Source organism: Halichoerus grypus, chromosome 2, assembly GCF_964656455.1.
Source record: "Halichoerus grypus chromosome 2, mHalGry1.hap1.1, whole genome shotgun sequence".
Classification (NCBI taxonomy): Eukaryota; Metazoa; Chordata; class Mammalia; order Carnivora; family Phocidae; genus Halichoerus; species Halichoerus grypus.
Window position 1 is genome coordinate 112,098,635 of NC_135713.1, and position 18,131 is coordinate 112,116,765.

Genomic DNA, 18,131 nt, shown 5'->3' on the forward strand with positions numbered 1-18,131 from the left:
TATTTCAGAAGAGCTGGGGACTGGACTGGCCTCAGGCATAATGCTACTGTGCTTACTACTCTTTGACTTCTTCTCCATGTCCAATTCTGATCATATATGTATGTCGATCAGCAAAATTAGAGCAGGTACTATTTTAGCCACACTGGTTAGCAGAAAGACACATACCTTAGCTAGAGAAAAACATAATTGGAGCAGCAGCTAACTCATACTGAGCACTCATGCATGCACTATGTGCCTTATTTAATCCTCACAGTTTTACAGGAGACTCTTATCACTCCATTTTTTTAACAGCTAGGGAAACAGAGGAATAAAAAAGTTGAGTAACTTGCCCAAGTTTGCAGAGCTTGTGTGCTGCAGAGCTGGGATGAGGATCCAGGAGGTGACTCCAGAGCGGAAGCTCATCACCACTACATGGTTACCACCTGTGCCAGGCAGAATGCCACTGGTGGGTGTGAGTCGGGAGAAAAAGCACCTGTGTGCATGAGGGAAGCAGCAACGCACTTGAGTGTGTGCACTGAGCTCTTGGTGAACTGGCAAGTGGCAAAGCAGCAGAAAGGCAGGTAATCAAGAGATGGCCTTTTCCCCAGGTGCCGATACTAGTGGACATTTAGATGTGCAAGTCAAATGTTTGGCGTTAAAAACTGTGTTGAAAATTCCTCCTCTTGGGGCGCCTGGGTGCCTCAGTCGGTTAAGCGTCTGCCTTCAGCTCAGGTCATGATCCCAGGGTCCTGGGATGGAGCCCAGCATCAGGCTCCCTGCTCAGCAGGGAGTCTGCCGCTCCTTCTCTCCACTCATGCTCTCTCTCTCTCTCTCTCTCAAATAAATAAAATCCTTAAAAGAAAAAAAAAGAATAAAGAAAATTCCTGCTCTTTACTAAATACCAGAAAAACTTGTCAGACTTTACCTTAAATACTTCTCAATCTGGGCACTTAAATACATTAATAGAAAATAGTCTTAAGTAAATACAATCTTTAGTGACATATAAATTTTAGTGACTTAAAATCAAAAGTGAGCTTAAGGATCATTTGAGGTACTAACAAAGCTGTCCACCCCTAGGTACCAAGTCCAACGCACTTACTCTGCTAACCAAGGTACTGTTAGCAAATGTATTCTTCCTACCTCAATCAGAGTCCAAGAGTTGGGACAGGGTGACGGTGAGGGCTTTTGACTGAAGCTTGAGTGCCAGACTGGAAAGAAACAAACAAGATAACTTCAGTTCCATTATTCATCCTGCAGATTTCAAAAATCACACCTGAAAATAAGCAGGGTCAAATCATGGTTAAGCAGCTTTCATTACAGATGCCTGGGTTTAATTAGGTTCTACACCTTTAAAGTATTTTAGATTTACCTAGTGCCTTAAAGGGGAACTGCACCCAAGTCCCAGAGAGATTAGAAAAGAAATTAACTTTAAAGACCCTTCATAGGGAAAATAAGACGGCCTTAACTTGCACCGTATTGTTCATACCACAAATACTGCACCTAAATGGCCTCCATTCTTGTCCCCTACAATCCATTTTTCACACGTCAGCCAGAATAATCTTTTAAAACAAAAGACAGATTCTATTTTGGTAAGTCTTCTTCAATGGCTTACGGTAAAGTCTAAACATTTAATGAACATACAAGGTACTGCAATGTCCCATGCAATATTTGAGACATACTCATGCTAAAATTTATCTGACATTTGTTTAACTGGGTATCCTGTATTTTAGTCAGGAGATCCTCTATCATAATCATTTTTAAAATGTGTCACATGGTTCTTCACTTCCCCCAGTAGAGTGTCAGCTCTATGAGGGAAAGACCCACGCAGCCTTTTCTTTTTTTTTTTTCTTTAAGGTTTTTTTTGGGGGGGTGGCAGCCTGGGTGACTCAGTCAGTTAAGCATCTGCCCTCGGCTCAGGTCATGATCCCAGGGTCCTGAGATCGAGCCCGGAATCAGGCTCTCTGCTCAGCGGGAAGGCTGCTTCTCCCTCTCCCACTCCCCCTGCTTGTGTTCCCTCTCTCACTGTCTCTCTGTCAAATAAATAAAATCTTAAAAAAAAAAAAAAAGTTTTTTTTTTTTTTTAAGTAAGCTATACAGCCCACCTGGTGCTGGAACTTACAACCCCCAGGATCAAGAGTCTCACGCACCGCCGACTAAGCCAGCCAGGAGCCCAGGACCCATGCAGCCCTGATCACTGTCTTGGACCAGGCATGGCAGGCATAAATACCGAGGTGTAGACCCATCAGTACAAAGCTCAGGCACCCTCTGTTGGGAGTTAACTCTAACTACAGACACTAGCCTCACATCCACTGGGGGATAAAATGATCTTTCTGCTTTTTCAGAATATCTCCAGGGTGAGAATATTGACTTCCCAACGGAGGCTTTAATGTAACCCCCCTGTTTTATATTTAAAAAGGACTTTGAGCTTTTGACATATTTCACTTGGTCCTCAAGGCAAGTATTAATAACCACTTTTAACAAATGAGGAACAGAGACTCCAAGAAGGTAAACAGCCAGCCCATGATGACCAATAAATGGGAGTGACAATTCTGACCCTGGGAGTTGACTTTGTGCTCTTTTCACTGGCCTGCACGGCCATCTGGGCCGATGAGAAGAATCGGGATTCCTAGGTCCTTCCTCCTCATCCAGAAAGCTTCTCAAGGAAAAAGTCTGACAGCTGACCCCTCTCCACAGATTTCACTGCTCACCCCATAATGGTTCCCCAACAATAGCTTGAGAGGAGACAGCAAGTCCTGGCACCTGTATCTTGAAAGACAGGTGGTTCTTAGCTAATCTCTCAAGTGACAAACGAAACTATTTAGGTCTAAAGACTAAAGACCTTGCTTAGAGTTACAGGGAAATAGGAATAAAACTGACCAGAACTCCAAATCCATCTCTTTTCTCTTTCCTGCATCTCTAAGAGACAACACCCCACACCCAACTAAAGTTCTGGGGACAGGGATTTCAATTTGAGGACATAAATTTGTCAGCTTTCTTCTGAAATCAGGTGGGAATGGTTGAACCTGCTCTTGGGACACCTAACAAGCTCACTTCTGGGAGTGCCTCTGGAAAGTTCATCAGGCTGAGGGTTTCCTGCCACTGTGACCTCCCTGTAAGGCTGACTAGATACTACTTGCGCCCCTTAGGAAGACTCACTCAGGCTTAGGCCGCCAGCTTCTACCAGTGCAGGAGGCTAGGTTCTAAACCAGCAGTGTCCTGAGGAAACTGCCTCGTCCAGCCCAGTCCCTCCTACCTGGGCGCCCCCGCTCCAGCTCTACTTTTGTGAACTTCTGAAGGAGCAGAAACGGAGAGCAGGGAATAACCAAGGAAGGGTGAGCCACCCGTGGCAGAGGATTAGAAGCTAATGACCTAAAACAGAAGAGGCCGATTGAGCAATTCGATCAAGCTAGCAATGCAACGCTCCGACCATGTTATATCCTTAAACCGCTCCGTTTACTTGGTTTGGTGGGGCAAGTGTGGAGCAAGGGTTACAGGAGTTCAGACCTGCTGTCTGAGGGGCACAGGGCAGTCTTTTGTTTCGCGCACGAGTGCCTGCCTGGGAGGCTGGACTAGCTCCCAGATACACAGCGCAGAAGAACCTGTGGAGGCTCTGCTACCCGAGACCAGCGCTAGGAGGGATACTGGATCCTAGGGTCCTGCCTCAAACAAAAATTACAAAAGCAATCGAATTAGAATTATTGCTTGTATGGATCACCGAGGAAAACTCCTGTCCTGACAGAATTCTCGTTGGAGCTCTGAAAGGTCGGAAACTGATCTTTACCAAATTACCGACCTGGATTATAGTCGGCCTGAAGGGTGATCGCACTTCGAGACTATCTGGACCAGGACGCGGAGATGGCGGCCGCGAGAATCTTTTTTCCCCCGAGCAGTCCCGCCCCTCGGCGGGACTCGGCGCTCACTCCCGCGAGCCACCGCCCCACCCCCGGCCGCGCGCGCAGCTCTCGCCGCAACCCCGTCTCCGTTACCTGGGTAACGCGGGACGCGCGCGGAACCAGCAGTGCAAGGCGGGTGCGCTCAGCCGGGCGTAGCTCCTCCTCTCCATTGCCGGCGGCGCAGGCTACACCCCGCCAGCAGCTTGCTCGCAAGCGGTTCTTTGGCCGGGAAAGTGCGGCCTCGTGCGGCTCAGTAATCATCCAGTGAGAAGCCGGGGGTGTGGTAGGGGGAAGGCGCCCGCCGAGTACTTAGGGCTTCGCCGCGGCTCTGGGCAGCCTACTTCGTACTCTGGAGCGCGCCTTCGGTTTGTCGCAGGCGAGGAGTCGTAGGGCGGCCACCAGGCTGCACCATGGTGACCCCCTGCCCCACCAGTCTCGTGAGTCCCGCCGCCCGGGCTGGGAAGCGGGACAACGACCAGAACCTCCGCGCCCCGGTGAAGAAGAGCAGGCGTCCACGCCTCCGGAGGAAACAGCCGCTGCAGCCACTGAACCCGTGCCCGCTCCCCGGAGACTCCGGTGTTTGCGACGTGTTCGAGTCCCCCAGCTCCGGGTCTGATGGGGCAGACAGTCCTGCAGCATCCGCGGCGCTAGGCTGCAGCCCCCTACCCGCTCCTGCCCAGCAGTTGGTGCAGCTAGATCTACAGACCTTCCGTGATTACGGTCAGAGCTGCTATGTCTTCCGCAAGGCGCGGGAGAGCCACTTCCACCCGCGAGAGTCGCTGGCGCGGCAGCCACAAGTGAGGCGTTGGGAGAGCGAGGTCCCCACCCCCGCTCCTCTTTCTCTCTCGGGCTCTTTCCTCTTCGGCTCCGTCTGCGCTCCGACGCGCCCCGGGGCACGGAGGTTCGAGGTCCGAGCGGGAAGGGGCTTTAGAGGGCCGGGCCACCAGCCTCATTTTATAAATGGAGAAAAGTGGGGCGTAGATGGCTTAAGTGACCTGCCCGAAGTTTCCATACTGGTTAGCGGGAGCACGGTAGAAGGCGGAGGAGTGAAGACAGTTTCTAGGTTCGAGTCAGGACTCCTCCCGACCCCGGGCAAGTGATTTAACAATTCTGAGCTTATTTCTTCATCTGCAAAGTGGTGGCCCTCTCCCCTCACTGAATTGACAAGAGGATTACAAGGTAATGTGTATACACACGCGGCGCAGGGCCAGGTACGAATCCAAGGGTTCCGGCTCCTTGCCAGACCATTGCTCTTTGCGCAGCAGCGCCGTCCCAGTGTTTCCCAGTTTCCAGCGCTTTTAAATTTTTCCTTTTTGTGCCTTCCTCCAGAGAGGCTCCCTGAGTTTTCTTGGCAGGTTCCTTCTGCAGACCCTCTTTGCCCGCGGCTCAACGGGTCCTCCTCCCACGATCCTCCGCGCAGGTCACGGCGGAATCCCGCTGTAAGCTACTTAGCTGGCTGATCCCGGTGCACCGCCAGTTCCACCTCTCCTTCGAATCGCTCTGCCTGACGGTGAATACGCTGGACCGCTTTCTTACCACCACGCCTGTGGCTGCAGACTGCTTCCAGCTGCTTGGGGTCACGTCCCTGCTCATCGCTTGCAAACAGGTACCTCCACGCGGGGTCTGGGGGACAGCCACCCTTTGGCCACCACCAGGCTTTCCAGCGCACAAGATTTAGTGCTGGGCTCTCCGAATTCATTCTGTCATGCATTTGCAAACGTATACATCCCACAGCTTTAATTTCACAATAGCTCCCACTTCCCTACTAACAGTCCTTTCACCCGGCCCCTAAAGAAATAGGCAGAAGTCAGTCCCAAAAGTAAATCCCAACAGCTCTTTGTAGCCCTGCTATTCTAGACTCCGGGGGGGAAATATTTAAAATTTCTCAAACCTTTTTTTAGCTGGACAGTAGTTAGAGAAACTGCGCTGGAAGTACACCCCAGGTGATTAAAGTGGAAGTAACGGAGAGGCGAAGGCCCAGCTGTCTCGCTGGAAGGGATGGGGGGAGTCCTGGTTTTCTCCCGGGTTTGACCCTGGGATGGGCCTTGGCCCTGGCTGCCGCGCTGCGGGGGCTGAGCGCCCCTGTGTTGCAGGTGGAGGTGCACCCGCCGCGTGTGAAGCAGCTCCTGGCCCTGTGCTGCGGTGCCTTCTCCCGGCAGCAACTCTGCAACCTCGAGTGCATCGTGCTGCACAAACTGCACTTCAGCCTGGGCGCGCCAACCATCAGCTTCTTCCTGGAGCATTTCACGCACGCGCGTGTGGAGGCCGGGCAGGCTGAGGTCGCGGAAGCCCTGGAGGCTCAAGCCCTGGCGCGCGGGCTGGCGGAGCTGAGCCTGGCCGACTATGCCTTCGCCAGCTACACTCCCTCCCTGCTGGCCATCTGTTGCCTGGCGCTGGCCGACCGTATGCTACAGCTCCCGCGCCCGGTGGACTTGAGCCTAGGCGGGCACCCCGAGGCCGCACTGCAGGACTGCCTGGGCAAGCTGCAGCTATTGGTGGCCATAAACGAGACCTCCCTGACTCACATGCTGCCCTTCCAGATACGCGAGAAGTGCAGCCTGTCGCCGAAATTGAAATGAAATACACCTTTGGTTTTTTGTCTACCCCCGCCCGGCTGCTGGACCTCTCCCATTGTTGTGAAAGAGTGCGGTCTTGGCCCATAAGAGGGGTTCCTGGCTCCCAGTTGGTCCCGAGGTCGTCCTGCAGGTTGTAAATAGTGTACGATAGTAGCGTCTCCTCGTTTATTTATTTTGCTAAGTGCACCTGAGAGACCCGAGGCTTTCCCCAATAAACAGGCTATCAGTTTTGGTTTGTCTGATGCTACTGTTGCCTGCGTTGTCTGCGGGGAGGGAAGCAGAGGGCAGCTGGGCAATACAGGTAGTAACGACGGAGGGGTCCTGCCTCCCTGGCTCCCACTCTGTAATTAGGATATCTATGTGGGAACACTAGGTCCTTTGAGATGCCAGTCGCTGAGAGGGTCACTTGTAGACCTGTATCCCATGACCCTCTTATGAGGCTGAGGACTGTTCATTCCCAGAGGTCCAAAGGGAAGGTGGGATGTGAACCTGAATAGAACCCACAGCAGTCTATGCTGTCTAGAGGGGTGGGGACACAGAGGATGCCCAGCTGGGAAGCTCTGGGAACCACACATGCCCACTAGCTAGGGCAAAGCAAGACCTACTCTGACAACTAACAGATGTTGGAAATGAAGGCTTTGCAGGCTGTTGTGGCCATGATAAATAGAGCCCATTTACCCTGCAATGACTTGGTTCAACAGTTCACTTGTCTTACACCTGCTGTATGTGAGCCCAGGAGAACAATGGAATAGTAATCATGGCCATCATTGGGTGCTTAAATGTACCAGGCACTGTGGTCAGCGTTCATTGTCTCAATCCTCCAACAACTCTATGTATTATCCCATTTTTCAGAGAAGGGCCCTGGACCACAGAGAGGGTAGGCAACAGTAGAGCAATCGGGGTTTGAAGGCAGGTGATCCGGAGGCTAGAGCCACATCCTTAGCCACACCGCTCAACTTCTCCCACTTAGCAGGTTTGTGGAAGTGCTTTTTATTTTTTTTAAAGATTTTATTTATTTGACAGAGACAGCAAGAGCAGGAACACAAGCAGGGGGAGTGGGAGAGGGAGAAGCAGGCTTCCCGCGGAGCAGGGAGCCCGATGTGGGACTCGATCCCAGGACTCTGGGATCATGACCTGAGCCGAAGGCAGCCGCGTAACGACTGAGCCACCCAGGCGCCCCGTGGAAGTGCTTTTTAAAAAACCCTCTTCCTGAGGGTTTTGTGTGAGACAAATTATCTGCTCAGTGTGTTCCGTTCAGTAGAGACTATAGAGAACATATTTGGAGAGCCAGCACAGTCCCTGCCTCCAGTCGTGACACAGGTGAGAAAACTGAGTCCAGAAGTGAGACTGAGGGTGCCTGGGTGGCTCAGTGGGTTAAGCTTAAGCGTCTGCCTTCAGCTCAGGTCATGATCCCAGGGTCCTGGGATTGAGTCCCGCGTTGGGCTCCCTGCTCCTTGGGGAGGCTGTTTCTGCTTCTGCCTGCCATTCCCCCTGCTTGTGTTCTCTCTTTCTGTCAAATAAAATCTTAAAAAAAAAAAAAAAAGACGGAGGCTTGCTGGAGTTAACTCCACAGCTGTCTCATCACCTTCATTCTCACTGTGGTGAGTCTGTTGTAGACCCAGAGGAATCTCAGTTCTGTCACCTCCAGCAAATGTCTTCACTTCTCTGAGCCTGACAATCTTGATAGTGCTGTTGTAAAGCCTAAATGAGATCCTGAGGTAGTATAAAATAGTGATGAAACAAGTGGGCTCTGGAGTGCTTGAGCAAGTCTCATCTCTACACAGGAGTCTCTTCTGTAGAATTAGGAATAACAATAACCTATTTGGTAGGATGGAGTTATGGATTTATTTTTAAGATTTATTTTAGAGAGACATGAGGGAGAAAGAGGGGTAGAGAGAGAGGGAGAGAGAATTCTTAGCAGACTCCACACTGAGTGCAAAGAACCTGATGCGGGGCTCTGTCTCACAACCCTGAGTTCATGACCTCAGCCAAAACCAAGCATCTGGATGCTTAACCAACTGCACCACCCAGGCGCCTCAGAGGTATGGATTTCATGAGATGTTCCATACAAATCCCTCTACACAGTCCTGGCATATAGCAAATTTTCAAGAAATGAAGACTGGTGGCAGCACAGAAAAAAAAAATTGGAGAAAGAAATAGAAGGCAAATATGGAAAAAAATGTTAGCTATTGTAGGTGAACCTACTGTTATTCATTGCACTCTTCAAGTTTTCTGTAAGATTAAAAAAACCTTAAGTTTTGGGGGAACAAACTCAGTCATGTTCTATCTTTAGGATCAGTTTAAATGTATGACAAATTTGCATAAATGAAAAGCAAGCAAACTCAAACCAAATTTAGAGAATCTTCCTTGTACTTCTCTTCCCAAGCACCCTCCAGGTACTCTCCAGCACCAGGACCACTTACTCTGAGCCCCTCAGATCCCTTCTCTCCCCTTATGTTAATGTTCAGCTCCCCAGGAACTTTCTCGACTTAGGCTCAGGGATAGGGAAGTGGTGATCCCAAAGCTGTTTGAGAAGAAGCTGGTCTTCTTCCAAGGAGATGATGAAAAGGAGAAGGAAAAGTTGTATCCTCTGACCCAAGTCCCCATATCTAGAGCCCTCAAACCCACTGTTGAGGGTGGGGGTAGGGCCACTGGCTCTTTTACAGAAGTGTGACTTTGGGGAGAACTTGTTTTCACCAGCATTTACTCCATCACTCAGCCAAGATGGATACGGGTGAGTTGGTTGCAGAATCATATATTATGTGAGTCATAGGAGTCATATATTCATGCTATTCCAGCTCTTTCTGCCACATTTTTATGTACGATGCCCCTATTTTTCTACACTTTGCAACTCACTGAGGAAAAATGAGTCTATTCTGTAAAATCAGGAATGGTCTCAGGTGAGAGATCTTCCCAAAACTCAACAAAGAGCTCCCCTCCTCCTCTTACAGACTGGGAAGATGGGTAGGGATGGAGGACTGGCTAGTGACTAGGCTACTCAGGAATCAGAACAAAGCCAAGAATAGGTTGTGGGAGGCTGGAGGAGCGGCGGAAAAGCCTCCTTAAAACAACATCAAAAACATCAACTTATCCACACCAAGCACCAGTTGCATTACATAATCTCATTTCAATAGCACCTCTATTGAAGTCAGTGTTATGATTTTCCTTTTTTTAAAAAAAAAAGTTTTATTTTTTTAAAGTAATCTCCACATCCAACGTGAGGCTCAAACTCACAACCCTGAGATCAAGTCACGTGCTCCACCAACTGGAGCCAGCTAGGTGCCCCAGTGTTATGCTTTTCCTAAAGATCTGGGGCTCACGGATCTGGTGGAGCCTGGTTCCAATCCTCAGGTACTCTGACCCTGAAGCCAGAGCCCCTCACCATCAGCGATACCGCACCAATTCTAGCTGCCTGCCCTCACCCCAACCAGGTCCCTGCATTTATAGATAGGTCAAAAAGTCTCTAAGTCTATTCTAGCTCTACTATTGTAGAACCATCTCCAACACTGTTAAGAAGTGTCTTTATTAATCCAGATAACAGGGAGAAATAAAAAGGGATCATGCCTCTTTAAGAGAGGATTTTCGTTACTATTACTTGGTATAAGACACAAACAAGGTGCCCAATAGGAGGTTCCAAAGATAATTTCAGATGACCGTTCAAATTCGATAGATCTAAGAGTGGTCTGAGCGATCCCCTCGCCCAGGGATTTAGAGAAAGGCCTTGGTCTTGGGAAGGGCAGCGGAGACTTCCGCCGAGCGAGCAAGGCCAGCTGTGTACAGGGTGGCCAAATGCTGCGGTGGCCAAATGAGGCTTTCGTGGGAGAAAGCGACTGGGGTTTTAGGGGATTTGGGACCGTCCAGTGTGGCATTTTCCGAACGGGGAGGAGAATTTGTAGATGTCGCTTTTTCTTAATTGACTCTCTCTTAAAGGCTGCACTCAGGCGTCGCTGCCCGGGAAAGTGCGGGGTTAGCGTACGGGGCTCGGCTCTAGGCATCAGGCCAAGAGAAACCAAGGGCAAGTCCTTGAGTCAAGACCAGAAGTGCGCCCCCAGCCTTGGGGGAAGGGTCTTCTGTAATCTGGGGGTAGTTTTGGGAATTCCACATCCCCACCAAATTCTACAAGGCGGTCAAATGCCGGAGTCCGGCTTTGGCGAGTGTCACTCCGCGTTTATTTCGTGCCTTATGGCTGGGGTGGGAAGAAAATGAAATAAGAATCGTTAACTTTTCCATCCCTGCTGTCCAAAAGCGGAAAGGCGGTACCCGGTGTTAGCGACCAGTGGGGGCTCGTCCACCCTCCCTTTCTGAGGCGCTGCCGGGAGGCGGCGGCGCCAACGCTCACCAAAAGGGCGCTCGCGGGCCCGGGTCCCGCGCTCGCTGCTCCCGGGGGAAGCCGCGTTGCCAGGTTGGGTTTAACGCCTCCGCCCGCGCGCAGATTGTCCGGGGCTGAAGGCGCCACCTCCGGCGCTCAGGCGCGAGCCGCCCCTCCCGCGCGGCAGTCTTCCCTCTCCACTGGCCCTCCCTCCGCACCTCTACAGCCACCCCTCGCCTCCAACCCGGCCACGCGCCTGCCTATGTAGGCGCCCGGCGGAGCGCTGACTGTGGGTCGCTATTGCAGCCGCGGCCACCGCCGCCGCTGCCGAATAACCAGCACCGCGTTCCTGGGCCGAAGCGGGCGGGGAGGCAGGATGCAGTCGTGCGCAGGCGCCGCGGCGGGACGCCGAGCCTTCGACAGCATCTGCCCCAACCGGATGCTGGAGCTGCGGGGCCGGCCTTTCGTCAAGCCCGGGAAGCTGGAGAGGAAGGTGGGGCCGCGGGCCGGTGCCGGGCAGGGTCCGCACGCTCCGGGTCCCGTGGGCTGACCCATGCTCACCGTTTCTGTGTCCGGCTAGTTCGCCCCTCCGCGGAAGTTCTTCCCTGGTTGCAGCGGCAGCAGCCCAGTGTCGGTGTACGAAGATCCCCCGGACGCGGAGCCCGCTGCGCTGCCAGGTGAGCCTGGTTGGCTCCCGCGCGATCCCTCGGGTTCCCCGCGCCGGGTGGGTAGGGCACGCGCGGCTCAGAAGAACATTTCTCTCCCGGGGTCGGATGTCCTGGCGGGGATGCCAGTGGCGAGCCCTGGCGGAGAGACTCAGGGCCCGCCTCGTGCGTGTCTCCGGTTCTCCCCGCTCAGCCCTCACCACCATAGACCTGCAGGACCTCGCGGACTGCTCCTCGCTACTCGGGTCCGACGCGCCGCCTAGTGGTGACTTGACCGCCTCGCAGGTACCTCCCCTTAACTCCTGAAGCCCGGCGGCCTCCGACAGCCCAAATTCCGACTCGGGAGTCCAGGGCTGGTTTCCGCAGAGGCTCATCTCAGGCCGGGAGCGCAGGCAGATTTAGCTAGTGGGGGCAGACTTGCCGGAATCTCAGCCCCGAGGACCGAAACTTCTTCCTCCCGCCTAGTCTTTTGCGTCGGCCGCATTCTCAGAGCTGTTCTGACCAACTTGGGACAGAGGGGCTCACCTGGAGGACTTCCCTCCAGGTAAGGGGTCTCCTGTTCCCTGTTCTCCCCATCTATTCCCTGGAGCTGTGACAAAGCAATCTGCAGATTGAGCACTGAGGACCCAGGCGAGTAGGCGGGAACAAAATGGAGCGCTGGGCACCTGGTACATGTCCTGTCAGTGCTCCCAACATTCCCTTTCCGGCCATTCACTAACAATTTTCATTCCCTGGGTATCTAAGGAGTGTGAAGAATGACGGATAATTACTCGATCAAGACTGGGAAGGACGAATAGAGTTTACACTTAGGGGAAGAGGGACGAAGGACAAAGAACTCTGGAAGAGATCCGACAGCAAACATTCCTCTCTGCAGAGATGGCTCTTCAGCAGTGGGGCACTTTAAAAAAGTCATTTTCTCCCCCTCCAAAAGCTCATGTCACTTACCCTCATGGGGCAAAGAGGTATTTGACTTTTTCTTTTCCTCAAAAACTTATTTCCTTACTCCCATCCCACTTCTAACACTTGCCACGGCTGACACTCCCCAAGTTGATGAGGGAACCTCCCAGCATTGGTGTGTGGGAGGCCAGAAGCCTGCCTTGCTCATCGATGGGACATGAAGTGCCCAGAAGGACAGGAGGTCTTAGCTAGATGCAACCTACAGGAGGAGTGCCAGTTCCAGCTTCCTGGCAGCAGGTCCTGGGGACACGGGTTCCATGGGGGAAATGTCCAGCACTGAACACCAGAAGATATGACCACCTCTGAGAACTGAGGTTGGTGGTAGAACACAGCCTTCCAGGCTTCCCCTAAGTGCCTCTAGAATTGGGTTAGAGCCCAGGTGGACTCAGGGTAGGTAGCTACAGAGAGCAGAGAGTGGTAAGGCAAGGGGTGAGAGTGGGCATTGCCCTGCAGAGGACATTTTGTTTTTCTGTTTAGATCTGGATGCTCAAATAAGGAAAGACAATACTTGAGCATCTTTCAACTGACCCAGAGGCCCAATCACTATCTTACTCCAACATGTTTATTTTGCAAGTCATGAAAACCAACCAGGCTCTTGTTGAATTTTTGCTTAAGTATTCGGAACTTAAATTTCACATCATGTTCTGTATTAGCCTTTTTTTTTTTTTTTTTGGCTGCCATTGTGGTTTGGAAAAATGCCAGATTTTTATCTAATTGGGAAGGTAGGATTCAAAGTTTCAAGCACAGAGCTCATGCCTGATGGCCCAAGAGGTCCAGGACTTTCCCTGGGGGAGAGAGAGCTGGTAGAGAGGGAGAGACACCCTCTAGAGGAAGAGCCCCTGGAAAGACCCTGGCCATTGCACACTCAGGTCAAATTTCCTAGCCTCCTTCCTGCTGGGTAAGGTGAACACAGGGCAGAAACACTCCAGAAGTGTTTGTTTGAGGTCCAGAATGAGCCAAGGACCTGCGATAGCATATGAAGAAGCATTTCCTGGGCCCCAGTTCCTGACTTGGCCTCAAGGCTCCTCGTGGTAAGGGTTTTGGCCAAATCTCTACTAAGAGGAAGACATTTCAGCCCTTGGAAAACCAGTCTGGTTTCTGGCTCCTTCAACCAGGACACAACTTGTGCTTCAGGATTTGCCTCAGCCCTTTCTAAGCTCCTTTCACCCTTACAGCTTCAGTTCCCAACTGGTGCTTGAGGCCTCCCAGATTGAAGCACTCCTCCTTGAGGAAAGCTGATCCTTGTACTTTCTTCAAGGTTAGGGTCAGAGTATGTTCCTCTTCTCGGCAATATTTGAATAGTAGAGAAGGGCTTCGGGTAGATGAGTATGATTAACACAAAGGAATCAATCAACAATAGTGGAATCAGTAGAATAGATATTTCTAATGGGCATATTGGGTGCATTCCCCCACACCATATGCCTTGAGAAACTTCTTTCCTCTTCCCCAGTGCTGTCTTCATTGGAAGACCGGCTTTTCTTAAAAAAGAGATCAACGCTAGAGGCAATGAGGTATGGAGGAAAGAAGATTGAAATAGTCACCATCATTCTAGGACAGGAGCCCCAGTTCCATTTCAGAGTTGGATGACTGGGCAATTCACTTTCTCTGAGCTTCAGATTCTTCAAAGGGGGAGGAATCACTTCCTGGGTCCTGCGTGCTTCCTACATTGGGTGAGAATTAACATAGGGACTCTGTGTAAAAGAGTTAATTTTGTCCACTCTCAATGTCCACGAATTAAGGGAATAAGAAGGTTCCGGGGCTGTCAGCCTCCTACTGTCTCCTGCCTCACACACCCAGGCACATTGCGGGAACCCAGGAGAGTGTCCAGCTCAAGATGTAGGAGGAGCATCACACTGTAGGGAGAAAGTAAACTCCGACTTGTTGAGAAACGGAAGAGCAATAGGGGTCACCCTTGCTGCAGGCCGAACAGAAGCACTTTCCATAGCATCCCTGCCCCCTCATCATAGCCTATCTTTTCCCTTCTTGTATGGGGAGAAGGTGGTTTAGCTGTGACTGAGTCTCGGCGGGATATAGAGCCTCAGGTCTTGGGAGGGAAGTCGGAGTTTACGCACACCCGCCCCCTTATCTTAGGGCACAGCTCCTTGGCGGGGCGGAGGTAAGTTGAGCCTGAGGTTCCGCGGGCGCTGGAGGGACGCCTCGGGCCTCACGGCGGCAACTGGTTGGCTGGTGGCGGTCCAGTGAGGCGGCGCGGGGACTGCCGGCTGCCAGGCGTGGGGCCACTACGCAGCGCCGAAGGACTCCCGCCTCAAACACAGCCCCGCACGGTTTCGGCGCCCTTCAGGACCCTCGGGGACCCGGTCCCTGCTTCGAGTGCCGCGCCTCACCATGGCAGTGCAAGCCTGCTGGGTTCCAAGCCTGGGATGGGGCTTTGATTTTCAGGTATGAGGCTCGGTTGCGAGCGACAGTGCGTGCACACCCGCTGCCAAGCCAGGGAGGGCGACTGTCGGTCTGGGGAGTGTTTCAGGCCTGCTGGACCTGACAGTAACTCTCTTACACCTCTGGTTTATTTCAGAACCATTCTCTGCAAACTGCAGCGGACTTCGATCTGCAGGATTTCAGAGACACGGTGGATGATCTCATTGCAGGCAAGTGCAGTCTCCTCGCAGTTAAATAAAGGGAGGCGAGGGTGTCCCCCACTCCGCAAATCAAACTAGTTCAGATTTCGATTTCGTGGTCGCGAAGGTGGTAAACCCAGCACCTGTCAACATCGTCAGTAACTCGTCAATGGGTCAGGCTTTTTCATACTTATGAGACAACACACTTTCTAATGGAGAAGACGAATCGCTGAAATCTATAGCGCTTTCCCAGTTTACGGGTGTGAGTTCTGGGAGAGGGAGCCCTACGCTGTGATGTGGTCAAGGAAATGTTGGGTGACAGGAGTGTACAGAACGGCGGACCTGGGGGGCTTTGGGCAGGTTTGCCCTGCCCACCGTGGAGACTGAATTCAGATCAACTCAATAGGCATATATGGAGCGCCTGCTGTGTATGAAAAAGATCAGAAAGGGCCTGGGAAAAGTAGGGATTGCAGAGTGAGGGGTGCTTTACTTAACGTCTTCACATAATACACCCAGCGTGGCGTTTTGTCCCTGTAGCTAGCCGGGCACGAGTCTGAGGCTGCAAACCTAGCTCCCACTCTTCCTCAGACTCATCCTCTTTGATGTCGCCTCCTCTGGCCGGCGGAGACTTCCCCTTCTCTCCTTGCGACGTATTGCCATTTGGGCCCTGTCTCTCTCCGCCGCTGGACCCAAGGGCCCTGCAGTCACCGCCGCCGCGCCCTCCGGACGTGCCCCCGCCGGAGCAGTACTGGAAGGAGGTGGCGGACCAGAACCAGAGGGCACTGGGGGACGCGCTCGTTGAGAATAACCAAGTAGGGGCACCGGGCTGGCCGCCAGGAATCCTGGGTTGGGGACAGGTTATGGAGCTCTGGGCGGAAATGGGGGTTGCAGGAGCGGGAATGTGCCCCAGTGTAGGTCAGAACCAGTGCACGAGCGGGTGCTTCTCGTAGCTACCATTGCTCCAGTGGCTCTCCTCAGTTTCCAACCTCAGTAAGCGGGAATGATCCTGCCCGACCAGATTTTTAATAGGGACACCAATATTTACTGAAGGCTTCCTGTACACCTGGTATTGTGCTTATCAATTTACTTTTTCTTCTAATACAACCACTGAACAAGATACCCTTACTACCCCATTTTACAGGTTAGGAAGCTGAGGTACAGGAAGATTGAACTTCAGAGGCAGAACCTGTATCTGCTTGTTGCCCAAGTCCGTACTCTTCACCACCACGCTACACTGAAGATTGAGATACATTTTGTCTAAGTGCTTTGTAAAAACCAAGGACAACTAAACAAAAGTGATTATAATTCTCACCAGTGCAAGTGCCCTTGGGTCCCCAGTTCCAGATTAGATGTTAGGATCCTGGTATAATTCATGCAGAGCATACAGATGAGACGGACCACGGTGGCCTACCTCTTTTAATATTTGGGTCTCCTCCTGCAGCTGCACGTGACGCTGACCCAGAAACAGGAGGAGATCGCCTCGCTCAAAGAGCGGAACGTTCAACTGAAGGAACTTGCCAGTCGGACCCGGCACCTGGCCTCGGTGCTGGATGTAAGTGGGGTGCGGGCCTGTGGGACACTGCGGGACGTCGGAAATGTTCCTGTGCAGCCCCCACCCTGTTCCCAGTATTGGGACCCAGCGGGGTTGGGAGAAGGGCGGTGGCTGCTGAGAGCTTGCTGAGCCCCTTGCAGCCCGCATCTAAGCCCGCGGAGTTCGAAAAGGCGCCCGGCTCTGCTTTGCGCGCCCAGCGCGGGGTGAGCCCAGCCGACCCCAGCTTGGCGCTCCTCCCCATCTTTTGTAGAAGCTGATGATCACACAGTCCCGGGATTGCAGAACGACAGCCGAGCCCTTCCTGCTCAAGGCGACAGCCAAAAGGAGCCTGGAGGAGTTGTTCAGTGCTGGCGGGCAGGATTGCGCGGAAGTGGACGCCATCCTGAGGGAGATTTCCGAGCGCTGCGATGAAGCGCTGCAGAGCCGCGACCCCAAGCGGCTGCGGCTACAGCCGGAGCCCGCGAGCAAGGCAGGCATGCCGGGGAACCTGCACGGCACCTTCCGGGGGCTGCGCACAGACTGCAGCCGGAGCGCGCTGAACTTGAGCCACAGTGAGCTGGAAGAGGGCGGCTCCTTCAGCACCCCCATCCGCAGCCATAGCACCATCCGCACCCTCGCTTTCCCCCAGGGCAATGCCTTCACCATTCGGACAGCCAGCGGGGGGTACAAATTCCGCTGGGTCCCCAGTTGAGCTAGGATGTGGTGCCCCCAAACACTGCCCTGTATCCGGACTGAAGCGCCTGGAGGCTAAGTGGGAGTAGCTGGAACTGTTTCCTGAACCTGGACTCTCAGAAGAACTCCCCCTGCTGGGCGAATGCTACGCTGAAACTTATTTTTCAGGAACAAAAACGTCTCAATAATGATGTACTGTAAAGTCCTGGTATAAAATACTGTATATTCCATCCCCTTTCACAGTGTGTGTGTGTGTGTGTGTGTGTGTGTGTGTGTGTGTGTGTGTAAACACATATAAATCTCAATCAATTTTTAAAAAGTATTTTTAGCAGCTTTGAATTATGTACTTTTAGAACTGGAAAGGACTTAGAAATCACTTAGCTGTTTTATAATTATATAATGCCCTACTTTTATAAGAAGGAAAAGGAGGCTCTAAGAGATGAAGTAATTTTCTATAATAAGAAGCATTATTGGGAACTTGTGGTCTTTCTCACTAGTTATTTAAAGATTGGTCCAGAAGCCAGGTTTCTGAGTGAATGCTTCCTTACATCACTCAACTTACTCCGGTCCTGGACGGACCCTTAATTTTCTTACTGTTGAAAACTTTTATTCTGGCTGGAAGAATAAAAAGTTAGGAGAGATAGCCAAAACACTTGCTTTAGGGCAATAAAGTAGAGAAAAATGTAGATGCTCAGAGGCAATGGGCTATCTACAAAATAGGTGCTAAACACATTTGTTTGTAATGATCATTCATATAATTTTGTAAAATTTATGGTATATGTTTAATTAATTATATATAGTTTATATGTCTGAACAGAAGAATCACACAAAAAGCAAACTTTGTTGATAAAAAAACCGTAAGTTTTAAGAAAATGGCATATTTCACATGAAAAATAATATGTATTTGTATATGTGTGTGTGTGGAGTGTGTGTGTGTGCGCACACACCAGAA

The 18,131-nt window shown here is 51.8% G+C and overlaps 2 protein-coding genes and 1 long non-coding RNA gene across 3 annotated transcripts in view; 2 read left to right on the forward strand and 1 right to left on the reverse strand.

Moving 5' to 3' along the window:
• LOC118518743 (uncharacterized) overlaps positions 1-3,869 on the reverse strand; it is a 38,412-nt gene extending 34,543 nt beyond the window's left edge. Inside the window, exons 1-2 of the long non-coding RNA XR_004908865.2 lie at positions 3,773-3,869; positions 1,120-1,187 (exon numbers count right to left, since the gene is read on the reverse strand). This is a non-coding gene — a long non-coding RNA (uncharacterized LOC118518743). The remainder of the gene's footprint in view (positions 1-1,119; positions 1,188-3,772) is intronic.
• A 413-nt stretch (positions 3,870-4,282) lies between these two features.
• CCNO (cyclin O) lies at positions 4,283-6,677 on the forward strand. Its single transcript, XM_036065702.2, has 3 exons — positions 4,283-4,669; positions 5,293-5,478; positions 5,966-6,677. Exons 1-3 carry the CDS (start codon positions 4,283-4,285, stop codon positions 6,449-6,451), a joined length of 1,059 nt encoding a protein of 352 aa, XP_035921595.1. The 3' UTR covers positions 6,452-6,677.
• A 4,456-nt stretch (positions 6,678-11,133) lies between these two features.
• MCIDAS (multiciliate differentiation and DNA synthesis associated cell cycle protein) lies at positions 11,134-17,413 on the forward strand. The gene is made up of 7 exons (XM_036065735.2): positions 11,134-11,250; positions 11,338-11,434; positions 11,616-11,707; positions 14,913-14,985; positions 15,544-15,767; positions 16,397-16,507; positions 16,758-17,413. The coding sequence occupies exons 1-7, from the start codon at positions 11,134-11,136 to the stop codon at positions 17,196-17,198; spliced, it is 1,155 nt and encodes a 384-aa protein (XP_035921628.2). The 3' UTR covers positions 17,199-17,413.
• Positions 17,414-18,131: the final 718 nt, after the last annotated feature.